This window comes from Rhinolophus sinicus, linkage group LG06, assembly GCF_036562045.2.
Source record: "Rhinolophus sinicus isolate RSC01 linkage group LG06, ASM3656204v1, whole genome shotgun sequence".
NCBI classification, from domain to species: domain Eukaryota; kingdom Metazoa; phylum Chordata; class Mammalia; order Chiroptera; family Rhinolophidae; genus Rhinolophus; species Rhinolophus sinicus.
In genome coordinates, this window is record NC_133756.1 from 118,013,305 (window position 1) to 118,029,623 (window position 16,319).

General features: G+C 41.3%; 1 protein-coding gene across 1 annotated transcript in view; it reads right to left on the reverse strand.

Moving 5' to 3' along the window:
• The window catches only part of UVRAG (UV radiation resistance associated), a 275,347-nt gene extending 273,345 nt beyond the window's left edge, over window positions 1–2,002 (reverse strand). The window contains exon 1 of the mRNA XM_019726447.2: window positions 1,683–2,002. Coding sequence (XP_019582006.2) covers window positions 1,683–1,799 — 117 coding nt within the window. The 5' untranslated portion in view covers window positions 1,800–2,002. The remainder of the gene's footprint in view (window positions 1–1,682) is intronic.
• Window positions 2,003–16,319: the final 14,317 nt, after the last annotated feature.

Sequence of the window (16,319 nt, forward strand, 5' to 3'; positions counted from 1 at the left end):
TATATTTTCCCAAATCTCACCCAATCTAGGCCTTCGACTCCTTAGGATTTCTCCAGGTGGCTTCCGACAGTGTCTAACACTGCCTTTCCCACCCTCACCATTCACCTCATAAATATAATCCAAACCGTACTCCCCTCAAACTCCTATATTCTCCACACACTCTCTTCCGGCAGCACCACAAAACCAGGGCACACACTACCCAGTCTTTTAAATCCCCTTTTGCCACACACACACACACACACACACACACACACACACACACACACCCTTGCTTCTGTGAACAATTCAGCTCCACGGTCACCCCTGTAGCTATTAATCTCAACTCCCCTCTTCCCTTTAGCACCCCTCAAATACATTTCTGATTTCAAATCCATCCCATTTCCCCAACTCTGCTTTCCTTGTTCGGAATCTTCCCTAAGTACTACTGCAAGGCTGGAATGTTAGAGGGAGGGTATGAGGAAGGGTATGAAGGAGACTGCCCGGTCCTGTGCAAAGGTAGTGGCTCCAGTCTCAAGTCTCAAGCACACAACCACGTGCATGGGCTACAGAGTCAGACTCTGGCTTCTGAAACCCAGCCCCACCAGTAACTAACTGCAAGGCTTTGGACGGGTGATTCTGCATCTTTAAGCCTCAGTTCCCTGAACTATAAAATGGGGCTAGTAAAAATAGCTATTGCATAGGGTTGTGAGGATTAAATGAACTATCAGCCCTTGAGCACTTGACACAACACCAACATGGTGAACTCCCAATAACTGACAGTTTTTCTTAGGTCCTCTTTTTGGAACAAGGAATAGAGAGAATGAAAGGTACCTTCTTAAAGTGTCTTGAATGCTAATGTTTCTGCAAAGTCTCCTCTTGGGAGACAGAAGTAGGACAAGGGATAGAAGGGAAGCAGCACTCTACAGATATGTGGGTGATACAAAGTATTTTGTCAAATCCTCAAACTCAGTGTTCTCTCTTTATTATCACCCCACAGTGTGGATCCAAGAGGCCCTCAAGGCCCTTGGGAAAGGATGCGGGAAGACATGGATATCGTAAACATCAAATCCTTCTTCCACAGATACTCATTTGAGGGAATGAGGTAGGAAAGAGCCCCCTAAATTGCTAAAATGCAGGAGTCTGAGATTAGGAAGAAAACCGCAAAGTCCCAAGTATTTCTCTTGAGAAACTGAGGGGAGTCGTTCATAATTAGGATTAAAGGTAAATGCTAGAAACCCTGAAGACTCATCGCTTCTCCCGTAAGAAGTAGTACCAACTGGATTCTCCGCGAGTTGAGAAAGGAAAAGTGCTGTCCCTGTCTCTCGTGGGACACCCGGGCTTCCCCGGGTCCCTTCCCAGGAGGGCGAAGGGGGAGGGTCTGCGCAAGGGAATCCCCAGCTTCCTACAGGGGGAGAGGCGGACTGAGGCCGGGCCCCCATGGAGCTTCACTGGGTCTCTTCCCGTCTCTTTACAACTCATCTCCAGCAGCGGGATTTCTCCTGGGACTCGGGGATCAACCAGAGGTTCGGCCATCACTGGATCGCTCCCCTTACAAGACCTGCGGGCCGCCCTCGTCAGTCCTCCGAGTTTTTCCGGCCACTTCTCCGGGTCTCCCGGCTGGCACGGAGTCAGCCCGCCGCCCACGGGGTCCCTTCACCGGACTCTTCCCGGCCCCTCCCGAGCGCCGCGAACCCGCGGGTTACCTGCTGAGACGGCAGCTCCACATGCAGGGCCCGAGCGGCAGAACCGGGAGGCAGCGCGGCGGCCGGGCCCGGGGGCGGCGGGAGGACCGGGCCCCCGATCGACGCTAAGGAGCTCATCTTGACCCGGGGGCCGCCAAGCGGCGGGGCCAGCGCTCCTCCGGCATCCGCCACCAATGCTCAGCCACGATCCACCGAGCTCCTGCAACCCAAACACCCGCCAGCCGAGGGGCAGGACAGGTCTACCCCACCGCCCGCCGCGCCGCCGCCGCCGCTGGCTAAGGAAGAGCCATATTACCGCAGTGCAACCCCCGCCACCCCGCAGAGACCTAGCTTGCTCATTGGCTCACCTCCTGTAGGGGCGGAACCCAACCACAGACAGGAGAAGAGCTATTGGGTAGAAGGTCTGTCCATCGCCGGCCGGAATGGGCAGGGGGCGGAGGGACCGGAGGATGGCCTAAATTGCGTCTGTCAAACCGGGGTGAAACCTGAGGCGTTGCTTCTTTTTTTCCAAGTCTAATTGGTTCTTTCACTACCACTGGGCGGGGTCTCCTGGTAGAGCTGCAAGGGCCATTGCTCTAGGTCGCTGTCAGTTGTCAGTAAAGGAAGAGGGGCGGGGCCTGATTAGCTAGGGAGTGTGCCTGGGCTCCGGTGTCACGTGCAAGAGGCAAGAGAGTCACCTGATAAGTGAAAGTCAGTTTTCGGAGCCACTTCCGCCCTAACCTAGTTGCCGTAGTAACCGGCCCCCAGAGAAAGGCAGGGACCCTCTTCGCACCAGCTGACTGTTCTGCATTTGCAGGCTTCCTAAACACTCTTCCCGAAGTGCTCCTGTCAACGTGCGGGGTTTGAAAAGGAGTACTTTATGGTTTGGCAGAAAGGCACCACGCAGGATCCACTGTGACCAGAAACCTGTGGGGCAGTCCCACCAGCTCTTCCGTGACCAACTCTAACCCACAGGTCCATGTCCCTCCTCGCACTCCATTCACTAGTGTGCTGAGCTACATACAAGCTGTGCCAGGCACCCAGGACGCTGTTTCATCTCTCCGAGGGGGTTGCTTAATGCTATCTCTAGAAAGCCTTTGCTACTTTTCTCCTCCTAATGCTTACTTACCCGTCAAATCTCATCTGGGGCTGGAGTCCCTTCTTCCAAAAGGCTTCTCCGATTTGCTGTAGGACCCTGAGTTCATAATCTTGTCTCTACCATATTCCTGATTATTCTACTGCATTGTCTTCTAATAACTGTGCAGACACACACACACAAATACACACGTACATGCTGAATTCCTCATGAAAAAGAACCTTATGGGAGCATTTGAGATCTTGCACCCCAGCATTTATAGTCAGTTTTGGCTCAAATAAACTCTTATAAAAATTCTCTTTAAAAAAAAGAGAAGAAGAAGAAGAAGAAAGAAAAAGATAAAGGACCTTCTCATTCATCTCTGGATTCCCAGTTCCTGAAACATAATCAAAATAAGTTTTTGGTTTTTTTGAAGTGAAGGCCTAGCTCAAATGCCACCTCTTCCATGAAGACCCTTGATCACAATGATATAATCACAGCAGTTGTTTCTATAATAAATAGCATTGAGTCATTCTGCAGGATATTGACCTGCCTTCCCCCCCGCCCCCCAGACTGTGAATTTCTCCACCACCTGGACTGATGTAGCTCAAAGAACACAGTTTTAGAATCAAATACAACAGGAATCAAGCACTTCGGGAATCTTGGCTCTGCCACCTTCTAGCTATATGTTCCTGGACAAGCCAGTGCCCCTCTTTCAGCTTCAGTTTTCCCATCTACAAATAATAATTGAGTGGCTGGAGGGATTAAGTAAGTCAACATATGTAAAGTGCCCAGTTCAAGATCTCACATATAATTGCACTGACAATATTTTAACAAAAGGTAAGCGTACTATCTATCTTTCCAGGGTATTCAGAAGCCTGAAGACCCTTTGGATCGGACCCCAGAGCTGGCTGACATAAATGGCACACTGTCTTTTATTCTGAATCATTGAGTGGTTCCTCATCGCTGGAGCCTAGGGTGTGTGGTCAGATGTTTGTTGAGAAGGGAGTGGCTGGGAAATCCCAAGTCTCGTCTGGTTCAACTCATGTAGTACCAAGAGCTGGTGGAATTTCACAGAAAATGCTTTTCTGTTTCCAAGCTGTATTCGTTTTCTGAAACTGCCGTATCAAATTATCGTAAACCGGGTAGCCAAAAACAGAAATGTATTCTTTCACAGTTCTCAAGACCAGAAACCCAAAAGGAAGATATAGGCAGGGCCACACTTTCTCAGAAGGCTCTAGGGGAGACTCCTTCCCTGCCTCTTTCATCCTCCGGTGGCTCCAGGTATTCCTTGGCTTGTGGATGCAAAACTCCAATCTCTGCCTCAATCTTCACATGTCTTCTCTTCATCCTGTGTCTTCTTTTTCTTATATGGACACTTGCCTTTGAATTTAGATAATCCCAATCTGATTTTGAGATGCTTAATTGCAAAGACCCTTTTTCCAAATAAAGTGATGTTCACAGCTTCCAGGGATTACAGTATGGTCTCATTCAACCCACTACACAAGTTAAGAAAATGGGCCTGTAGACAGGACACAGGTCCTTCTTCCTCCTTTGGGGGTCAGCTCTGAATATTAGCTCACTTTATTACTTCATTCATTCAACAAATGTTCATTGAGGACTTCCCTGTGTCCTGCCCTTTGCTAGGAGCTGGGAAATCAGACTCAGCCTTATCCCCAGAGGAGCTACCCTCCTTATAGAAAGTCCAATAGCAAACAAAGAGTGATGATCCATTGGCTTGGTGCGGGATCTAAGAGGAGTCCAGGGGCTATGGAAGCCAGAGAAGATAGATTTCACAGTAGAGGGGACATTTCAACTGGGTATCGAAGGACCAATAAGAATTCACCAGGCAGGGAGGTAGAAAAGGATACCCCAGCAGAGACAGCAGGATCCACTTTTTCCATGAGCCTTTACTGAGGTTCAGCTCTGCACCAGGCTGATTACCGGGTGCTGGAAATGCAGGCCTCAAGTAAACATCCCTTTTCAAACATCCCCACTCACATGCCACAAAAACTAGGAGAGCTGTAACTCTCACCTTAGGGACATGGCAGAGAACTGAAATAGCCTGCTGCTGGCAAAATATTCAAAGCAATGCATGTAAAGTGCTTAGTGCAGTGCCTTGAGTATAACAGGTATCCAGTAAAGGCTACCTATTGTTATTTCTATACGTCCTATTTCATTCTAAAAATTCTTGTATTATTTTAGATCCCATTCCATAATAAGGCTGTATTTGTTTCAATATAAAAATATTTTAATCACTTAGAGTTGAAGTATTATAATATTTTGATACAGTGCTATTTGTTTGCTAGAGAAAAATGTATCCAAGTTTAAGAGGCATGGAGTCTAAGGTGGTCAAATACAACATACATGCAAAAAGAAATGGTAGAAGAAGAATTAAGATCAAGTGGCAAGGAAGTAACCCACTCCATAGGGGATGGTAGGCAAGATCAGAGCAGACTTCATAAAAGTCTTGAAGGATGATTAGGAGTTTGATAAATGAACTAGATCTGTTTGGTTCGGGGATGGCTGGTGTTCTAACAGCTAATTATGTTACCATGTTGGGTACTGAAATCAAACATTTGGTTGGTAGGGCCAAAAAACCAAACCTACCCCAATCCATTTTGCCTCCTCTTCTTCCTCCCTCCTTGTGCTCCAGAACTCATAGACAGGATGCACTAGGTAAATAAGAGCAAAATAAGGCTGATTAGTCCTTTGATATCTCAAATTTAATGAAATCTCTCCCCTTTCTTTCAACGGAGTCCTCTTTCTTCTGCTCACTTACCCATTGAGTCAAAAATCCATCAGGCCTTTACCTGGTGCCCAGCCTGGGTACTACACTTACAGAAATGGTGCTGATAGAATCCCTGACTTTAAGGAGTTCACAGATAATTTCAGTACAAAGTGGTAAATGCAGTCATTGAGATGATATATAAAGTGTAATAGAAGCACAGAAGAGGACGTTGTTAATGGCAGTGAGTGGTGCAGGAAGGCTTTCTAGATGAGAAAGAGTCTTCTAGGCAGAAGGAGCACCAAGAGCCAAGGCACAGACGCAGAAGCCATGACGTTTGCATAGTTTAACGTGGCTGAAACCAAGGTTGCCTCGGGAAGCAACAGGCAAAGGGGCTGGAAGTGGAAGATGGGGTCAGGTGAGAAGAACTTGAGTACTACGCTGAAGAAACCTGGGCTTCATCTTAGGCAACAGGAAGTCATTTAGAAAGATCCTCAGGCAGCCCGGGAGAGGCAGCTTTGACGGGGAAGAACTAGAAGAGCAAGAATCTTGCAGAAGGCCAGGTGAGAATTGTAAAACAAAGAGGCTAGTCCCCAAAGAGCCTGCACACACCGAACAAACCTGAAAGGCAGGTCCCTGGGCAGCATTTCTCCTCCTCCTTTCTGAACCCTTGAAGGTGACATTTTTGAAAATGCCTCCCTAGATCTGAACTAATTGCTACCTCCTCTGGGCTCCCACAACGGCTGCCTGACCTCTTGTTAGTACATGTATCCATGCGCCCAGTCATATACTAAGTAGTGTGTGTTTGTCTCACCCACCCTACCATGAACTCCTGCTTTGATTTTGTTCAGATTCCCCAGCATCCTGACCCAATGGACAGGCTCCACACGGCTTCAATGAGAAATGACTGAATGAATGAATAAAATGAGTGAATGAATGAATGCTTGAGTAAGTGACTGTTTGGATGACAAGAGGCCTCCATACCTCCCTCACTGGACATAGCCCTAGAGAGAGGAAATGAGCTTGCCCAAGGTCACACAAAGTTTATAGCAAAGCTGAGACAGAGACTTGGGCTTCTTGCCCTCAAGACCAGCACTCTTTCCTTAATTCCAGTCGTTTCCATGCTGTCCTGGACCATAAATGTGCCTATATGAGCGTACGAGCTTGTGAATTTATGGGCAAGTGGATGACACACATTGGATACAAGTGCATCTAACCCAGGGGGGCTTAGTCAGAGTCACCCAGAGAAAGTTTTCCCTGGGAACTGACTTTTACAGTGAGGTCTGGGTGGAGTTAACTGAACAATGGAAGCTAGTGAGAGAAGAGGTGCGATGTGGGAAGAAGGAACAGCCTGCGGGACGGGCATGGAGCATTAAAGGAACTAAAAGAGAAGGCCAGGCTTTAGGTATGTATTTCAACATTTCTTTACAACATTACCAAGTGGTTTGTGATTTCTGCAAATCTCAGATGTGCATTAATTTGTCATTGAGTATATGTTGAGCATGTCCACACTGTACAGAATGTGGTAATTAACGTGTAACCAGGCTATGATCTTCTACTGTTGTTTCTCCCTTTTATGGAAGAAAACCTCAGTTTTAATTATTTTTTTCCAAAAATAAATCACACATTTGGTTATGATGAAAAATAAAATAAAACAAAAGAGAAGACCAGGCAGGACTAGGCAGAGGGAGGCAGCCAGTACACAGGAAGAGGCAAGAAAGAGAACATTTTTTTTGTACGAAATTAATGTTTTAAAAGTAAAATAAAATTAAATACCTCCTTCAATTTATTTTACAGTTTAGTGTTGCTTTTGTTTGTAATTTCACATGGCAGAAGCAGCATTATCTGTTCAGTGCTTAGAGCTTCCGAAGTTTTTTAATCCAGCACTGACGGCACAGAATGAAGTTGCTGCAGCCCCAGTGGAGTCTGACTTTGAGTTACATGGACAACTATCAAAGGGTCTAAGCAGGGGAGTGACATGATCTAATTTACATTTTTAGAAATGTCACTCCGGCTGTTGTGTCAAGAGCAGATTCAAGGATGGGGGAGGAGTGATAATAGTAACAATAAATTGTGACTTTTCTTCATTACGTCAGAGGACAATGAAAACACAGAATATTCCTGAGCTCCTGGCAATAAGGGGGATCAAAGGACGCCTGGATTTCTCCTGTACACTACGTCAGGCAGGCCCGGTTTCACGGGTTCCTGAGAACGAGCATCCTGCTTGTAACGTGGTGTGACTGAAAAAGAGTTTCAAGCCAGGGGGCAGAAAACACAGATATTTCTGGACCTCCAGCTTATTGGCTGATGATTTTAGGCAAATTGATTTTCTTTCCTGGGCCTACAGGTTTCCCTAGAGGCTAGAGAAAATTAACTTTTGCTAAATATTTTACATATATCACTATGGTCAATCCCCATAGGATCTTTTGAAGTAGATACTCTTGCCCCAGTTTTACAGCAGCGTAAAAAGAGGATCTGAAAATGGAAATGAGCTGCCCAACGTTGCATGGTTCTTAGGGGCAGATGGACTTGCCTCCTGAGCCAGGACTCTGTTCCCCATACCACACTTTCTGCATTAATTGGAATACACTCTTTAGGACTCTGAATTTTACCAAAAGGATGAGAATCTTACTCCCATCAACAGCAAAGTATAGGTGCAAAAAGTCCAAAGGATAAAACTCCCTACCCATTTCTTCTTCCTCTTTCTCTTCCTAAATAATTTAGTCCAAAAGCCCTTAGGGTAGGGGCCAAGAACTAGGCCAAGACAAGCACAGGGTGGGGGGCCATGCGGTAGCCCAAAGCAGGAAGTCAGAACCACAGCCAGGTGTGGAGGGTTCCACACAGGGCCAGACGTGGGTGGAGGGGAAGATCCTGGCACGAGGTTGGGAACCAACTGGATTGAGTGAACAGGGTGTCCATGTGGGAGAGCAGCCTGGAGCAAGGTGTCAGAGTCCAAGCAGGACACGTAGAGGACTGTCTCCATAATTTGTGAGGCCCAGCGCAAAATGAAAATACAAAGTCCTTTGTTTAACAATTAAGGATTCCAAGAAGGCAAGAGCTTTAAATCAAGCCTGTGGCCCTTCTAAGCACTGAACCTGGTGCAACTGCATCGGTCAAATCCCATGAAGCCAGCGCTGCTGAGGAGAGCGTCACTACTGCAGTTAGGGACGTTGCGGTGGCAACAATGGGAGACTGTTACTTACAGAGGGATTGATCAAATAAATATAAGAATTGTTTTTTAAAAAGTGCAACCAAGTACATTTTAAAGATCTTATTGTCTTTGTTCAACGATTCCTGAAACAGGTCGCATCCCATCTGGCAGACAGAAAGGAGCTCTGAAGAGCTGTACAAAATCAAAGGTATTTATAGGCAGAAGGGAACAGGAACAAGGAAGTTACACAAGCAAAAAGCAGATTGGTAGTGACAAGGTCACTTTCTTTTAGGAGATGGAAAGGATCTCTCAGGCAGATTACCTCACTAGTGCTGACCGTATGATTCCTGATTGACTAGCTTAAGATTACATTTGTGGGACAGGCTGAAATTGTTATTAAGTTAAGCCTCAGTTTGGTAATGTGGGGTTTAGCGTAAGTGACTCCATTTGGAGCCTGTTGTCTTGTTTTTTTAACAGAATAATGGGAGCCAGTTTTCTATCGAAGAAAAAGGCATTACAAATATAGGAAGAGAGAAAACTAGGATGAGCCCTGTGGTGACAGACTAAAATTTCCCAGATCTTGGTTTCTAAATACCATCCTCCACTAAGAAGAACCAAGATTCTTTGGAGAAGTGTCTGAGTCCCAGGATTGGGCCACAAAAAGTATAACATGACCCTAAGACATCTAGCTGTGCCAGAAAGCAAGGAAGTACTCCAAAAAAAAAAAAAAAGTAATAAAAAGAATGATGCAGACATGTCAAAAGGACATGGAGGCCATATTGAAGGGGTTCCCACTGGCCAAATCTGGAGCAATTTGAGCATCAAAATAAGTAACGATAGAATAGCTCATAGACCATTAAATAAAATATGGAGCCATAAGTCTATTAATATAAATCAATAATAAACTGCTTTATAAGGAAAAAGATATTATTACATAGTCTCAAAGTGTGGAAAAAAGAGTAACTTTACAGTGTAAAAGCCGGACAGTCACACCTTAATCAAGTGATCAAAGTGAATCAAATTGAATCATGTTGATCAAGTAATCAAATTGAAATCATTTGACAGGATACAGTGAGAAGGAAGATTCCATCATTACTTCTGTGATATTTCTGCTAAGGATGGATAATCTGAATCAATTAAGAGGAAAGATGAGACATAACAAAACTAAGGGTATTCTGCAGGATACCTGGCCTGTGATTGTCAAGATCATGATAGTCAAGGAGAGACTGAGGAAATTTTCCAGATGAAAGGAGTGCTTGTTATCTGCCAGGCATTGTTGTCAGCAGTTTCTGTAACCTCACAACAGGGCTACAAGATTAGGAAGCTAAGGCATGAGTGCTGTCACTTGCCCAAAGTCACATGTTTCTCCAAGTATTGAGCTGGAATTTGAACACATTCTGGCTCCAGTTATTAATTCTACATTTTACTGCCTCTAGTGGAAGAAGAGTGTTATGTCATATATTTAAAATTGCATTCAGACAGTGTAGTCATGTTTATCTTCTGAACACATTTTTATGTCTTTATTCATTAAAAGATATCTATCATTCATGTTTAATTAGAGGAAAAATAATTTATATCTGTTTTCATCAAAAGTAATTTGCTCTCAAAAATTATTTGATATTTTAGAACCGTGAAAAGGAACTTTTATAATGTGTGCAAGTGTGGTTTAATATTATGTAAAAATGTAGGTGATAAAACTGTGTGTATGCATGATAAAATTATGAGATGAAAATACACAAACCAAAACTCCCTAAGCAGTAAGTGGTAAAAGTGTCTCAGAAAAGAGTTTACAAGGAAAAGAAACAGGATTATGAAAACAAACTCTGGAAGATATATGGGGCAGAGGTTTATTATCAAAATTGTGGTTGAAACCAAGGGGTCGGGAAATTCCAATTTTTCTCCTCCTAGCGATTCTATTCTAACCCATTAAATGGGCATTTCTTCTACCTGCTTTGAAGTCTAAAGAAAAAGTGACTACCAAACTTTCAGCCCATCCCATGTAAAGATAAGTGAAATATCTTATCTGCCATCCCCTAGTACAACTCCTCTATTAGGTGATATAAATATATTGAAAGTCACACTTTATATTAGTTTAAGGCATGAACTGGCTGGTGTAAAACAATAGAAATTTATTCTCTCACAGTTCTGGCTGCCAGAAGTCCAAAATCAAGGTGCTGGGTGAGCTGTGCTTCCTCAAAGACTCTAGCAGAAAATTCTTGTCTTTTCCAAATCCTGGTAGCTCCAGGTGTTCCTTGGTTTGTGGCAGTATAAATCTAATCTCTGCCTCCTTCACATGGCCTTCTCCCCTTTATCCTGTGTCTTCTCCACTCTCTCATAAAGACACTTGTCACCGGATTTAGGATCCACCCAGATAGTCTAGGATTATCTCTTCTTGAAATCCTTAACTTAATTATATCTGCAAAGACCCTTTTCCCAAATGAAGTCACCGTCACAAGTTCCAGGGATTAGGACATGGGCATATCATTTTGTGGGCCACTATTCAACCTACTACTATGTCATTCCAGTGTGTGTCCTCTGCCTCTTTTCTCTCAGGCCAGCCTGCCCCGAAAAGTTGGAGAAATTAAGTTGGTATTAATCTGAACTAGGTTGTTTTAAATTAAGATGTCAATTGAAATCTCCAGGGTAACTGCTGAGAAAATAACTTGCAAACATACAGTAAATGAAACAATAAAATAATAAAGACGGTATATTAGAAAATATGTTTAACACAAAAGAAGGCAGAAGTGGAGGAAGAAAGAAACAAAAAGACATAAGATACATAGAAAACAGCAAAATGGCTGATAGAAAGCCTATTTTATCAGTAAGTACATTAAATGCAAATAGACTTAACACTTCAGAACACAGAAAGTAGAAGTATGGGTTTTTATGGAGTACAGCGCTAGGAACAGACAGTGGAAATGTAATGGCTGTATGTGATGTCAGAGGGCTAGTAGATTGGGGGAGGAGGGTTATCACTTTGTGAGGGATATAAATGATAAATATCTAACTATTGCATTGTTTTGTACACCTGAAACTAATAATAAGAAAAAAGAAAACAAAGTATGAGTTTTTAAAAATCCAACACTATTATGTCTACAAGAGACACACTTCATATTCAAAGACACAAATAGATTCAAAGGAAAGGGATAGAAGAAGATATTCCATGCAAATAGTAGTAATCAAAAGAGAACTGGGGTGGCTATACTAATACAAGCTATGAAAAATCGGTATTTAGACAAAAATTGTTACTAGAGACAAAGAAAAACATTTTATAATGATAAAAGGGTGACTCCGTCAAGAAGATATAACAGATATAAACATATATTCACATACCAGTAGACTATATGAAGCAAAAAGTATATGAAGCAAAACTTATAGAATTGAAAGGAAAAACAAAAAATTCAACAATAGTTGGAGAATTCAATACCCCACTTTCAATAATGGTTAGAATGACTATGCAGAAGATTAACAACGAAACAGAAGACTTGAACAACACTATACACCAACTTGACCTAAAAGACATCTACATCAATAAAAGTCCAACAACAAGAGCAGAATACCTATTTTTCTCAAATGCACATGGAACGTTCTCTAGGATAAACCATATATTAGGTCATAAAAGAAGTCTCAATAAATAAAAAGAGATTGAAATCATACAAAGTATATTCTATAACCATAATAAAAAGAAATTAGAAATAAATGACAAAAGGAAATTTGGGAGAATAGCAAACATGTGGAAATTAAGCAACTATTTTTAAGTAACCAAAGGGTCAATGAAGATATCAGAAGAGAAATTAGAAAAACTTTGAGATGCATGAAACAAAAACACAACACACCAAAACTATGGGATGAACTAAAGCAATTCATAGAGGGAATCTTACAGATATAAACACCTATATTAAAATTTTTAAAAAGAGCTCAAATTAATAACCTAAACTTCCACTTTAAAAATAGAGCAAACTAACCCAAAGCAAGGATGACGATAGTAAAAACTAAAGCACAAATAAATGGTATCAAGAATAGAAAAATAACAGGCAAAATTAATGAAATCAAAGTTGGCTCTTGGAAAAGATCAATTAAATTGACAAATCTTTAGCTAGACAATCAAGAAAAAAAGAGAGAAGCCTCTAATTACTAAAATCAGGACTGAAAGAAGGGACATCATTACCAGCCTTATAAAGGATTATAATGGAGTACTATGAACAACTGTGTACCCAAAAATTAGATTATCAAACAAATGGACAAATTCCTAGAAACACACCAACTACCAAAACTGATTCAAGAACAAATAGAAAATCTAAGTAGACCTATAATAAGTACAGTTTGAATTAGTAATAAAAAACTTTCACAAAGAAAAGACCAGACTCAGATGGCTTTGTGTTTAAATTTTACCAAATATTTAAAGAAAACTTAATACTAATCCTTCAAATACTCTTCCCAGGATACAAGTAAAGACTTCCCAAATCATTCTATGAGGCCAGAATGATCATGATACTGAAACCGGGCAAAGACAAGAAAACTGCAGACCAATATCGCTTACCTATTAGGAATATAGACATAAAAATCCTCAACAAAATACTAGTAAAATACTAGTGAGTCAATCCAAACATATGAAAAGGATTTACACATGATCAACTGGGATTTTACCAAGAATGCAAGGTTGGTTTCACGTGCGTAAATCCATTAATGTAATATACCATATTATCAAACTAAAGGACATAAACCATATGATCATCTCAGTAGATGCAGAAAAAGTATCTTGACAAAATCTAACATCCTTTCATGATAAAAATGCTCCAAAAACTAAGAATGTAATAAAACTTTCACAATCTAATAAAGATTTACAACACCCCACAGCTAACATAGTTAATGGTGAAAGACTAAAAGCTTTCTCCACTGAAGATCGGTAATAAGCCAGGGACATCTGCTCTTCCCTCTTATATTTAACATTGTACTGGAAGTTCTACCCAGGGCAAATAGGCAAGAAAAAGAAACAAAGGCATCCAGATGGAAAATAAGAAGTAAAACTATTTCTATTCACACATTATATGATTTTGTATACAGAAAACCCTAAGTAATCCACAAAGAAACCATTAGAACTAATAAACGAGTTCCAAAAAGTTGCAAGATACAAGATCAACATGCAAAAACAGATTGTATTTCTATACCCTAACATGGCAATCTGAAAATGAAATTAAAAAACAATTCCATTTACAATAACATCAAAAGAATATTCCCTACCTAGTTTCTTAAGAATAAATGCCAAGAATAAATTTAACAGAAGTGCAAACTTGTACACTGAAAACTGCAAAATACCATTGAAAGAAATTAAAGAAAACCCAAATAAATGGAAAGACTTAATATTGTTAAAATGGCAGTATTCACCAAATGGATCTATAAATTCAAAAGCAACCCCTATCAAATCCCAGCTACTTTTTCTTGTAGGCATTAAACGGATCCTAAAATTCATAGGTAATGCAAGGGACACAGAATAACCAAAACAATCTCAAAATGGAACAGAGTTAGGACTCACACTTCCCAATTTCTAAATTTATTACTAAGTTAATCAAGACAGTGTGGTACTAGAGTAAGTGCTCTACAGAAATATAGATCAATGGAATAGAACTGAGAATCCAGAAATAAACACTTCAATTGGTGCTCAACTGAGTTTTGACTAAGTGCCAAGACAATCCAATGAGGAAAGAATAGTCATTTCAACAAATGGTGCTGAGATAACTGAATGTCCATGTGCAAAAGAATGAAGTCGGACCCTATCTCAACCATATATAAAAATTAACTCAGAAGAGTGCAGAAATCTCAATGTAATAGCTAAAAACTCTAAAACTTTTAGAAGAAAACATAGGAGTAAATCGCTGTGACCTTGGATTAGGCTATGGCTTCTTAGAAACAAAAGCACACACTACAAAAGAGAACTAAATAAATTTGATCACATCAAAATTAAAAACTTCAGTGCTTCAAAGAACAAATGACATATTTGATTCATGATCCATGCGACATTATGGATGCACCTCAAAAACATTATGCTAAGTGAAAAAAGCCAGACACAAAAGGCCACATATTGTATGATTCTATTTACATGAAATTCCCAGAATAGGCATATTCTTATAAACAGAAAATAAATTAGTGGTTAGGGATTAGTCAGGAGCTGGGGGGGTGACGGGGGGGGGTGATAATAAGGAGTAACTGCTCACAAGTATGGAGTTTCCTTTGACGGTGATAAAATTGTTCTGGAATTAGAAAGTGGTGATTGATACACAACTTTGTGAATATGCTAAAACCCACTGAATTATCTACTTAAAAGGGGTGGATTTTATGATATGTATCTCAATAAAACTTTTATTTTTAAAAAAGGAAGGAAGGGTGGCCACTTTGCTGCAGGAATAGTGAACTGGAGAGCAGCCCAGAAATGGGGAGCTCAGTTCAATAGGTCAGGGAGGTCCAGTGAGGGGGTGATGATAACCACAACTATGATTTCCTGTTGAGGGATTGGATGCCAAGCCCTCTGATGAATACTTTTCATTTCTATATTATATATTTAGATACGTATTCTCTTATTTATTCAGGAATACAGATTATTCCCATTTTACAGATGAGGAAGCTGAGGCTCAGAAAGGTTAAGTGACGTGGTAATGCAACTGGTAACGGCAGTGTCACGGGCTGGGTCCCACACTCATCAGTATCTGTTATTCAGTATGATAAAAAAGGGAACGATTTGAGAGACAAAAATTTCAACAGTAGCATCAGCAGGCAGGTGCTGGCGAGGGGGAAGGAAGGAAGGAGAAAAGGGTCCATCATGTCCGAAGGGCTGGTTTTGCTGACAGGTGGTGACATCTAGAACCTAGGTAGGGAATATAAAAGGAGGAAAAGATTTAAAAGATGAGTGCTGCACATTTCTGCCTCCCTTATTACATTACAAACACCTAAGAACAAGGGACATTCACTTTGGAAGCCCCTCATTCCCTGTCAAGAGGAGGTAGGCAATAAATGTTCATTTGCTTTGTGATTAGAGTCAAGTCGCTTGGCCTGTTGTCGTTTCCGAGATTAAGAGTTGCTGTAGATGAATGCTAAATTCCTGTCTAGCTCTGAGCTTTTGTGAGTCTGCGATTTTACTATATCTAGCTTTGAGCCCAGGGTAACAGCTAGATAAATGTCAAAACGTGAAAAAGCTTATTTACAGTGGCCAAGACATGGAAAGAACCAAAATTTCCTTTGCTAGATGAATGGATAAAGAAGTTGTGGTTAAAAAAAAAAAAAGAGTTGTGGTATATATACACAAAGGAATACTATTTGGCGGTAAGAGTAGATGAAATGGTACCATTTGTGACAACATGGATGGATCTTGAGATTATAATGCTAAGCGAAATAAGTCAGACAGAAAAAGTAGAGAACCATGATTTCACTGATATATAAAACTCAAAACAACAAAAGAACAAGACAACAAAATGAAAGAACAAAAACTCATAGACATAGACAATAATTTAGGGGTTACCAGAGGGTAAGGGGGGAGGAGGGCTGTAGAGGAGGGTAAACGGGGTCAAATATATGGTGATGGAAGGAGAACTGACTGGGTGGTGAACATACAATGTGAGATATAGATAATGTATTACAGAATTATACACCTGAAATCTGTGTAACTTTACTAACAATTGTCACCCCAATAAACTTTAATTTAAAAAAAAATGT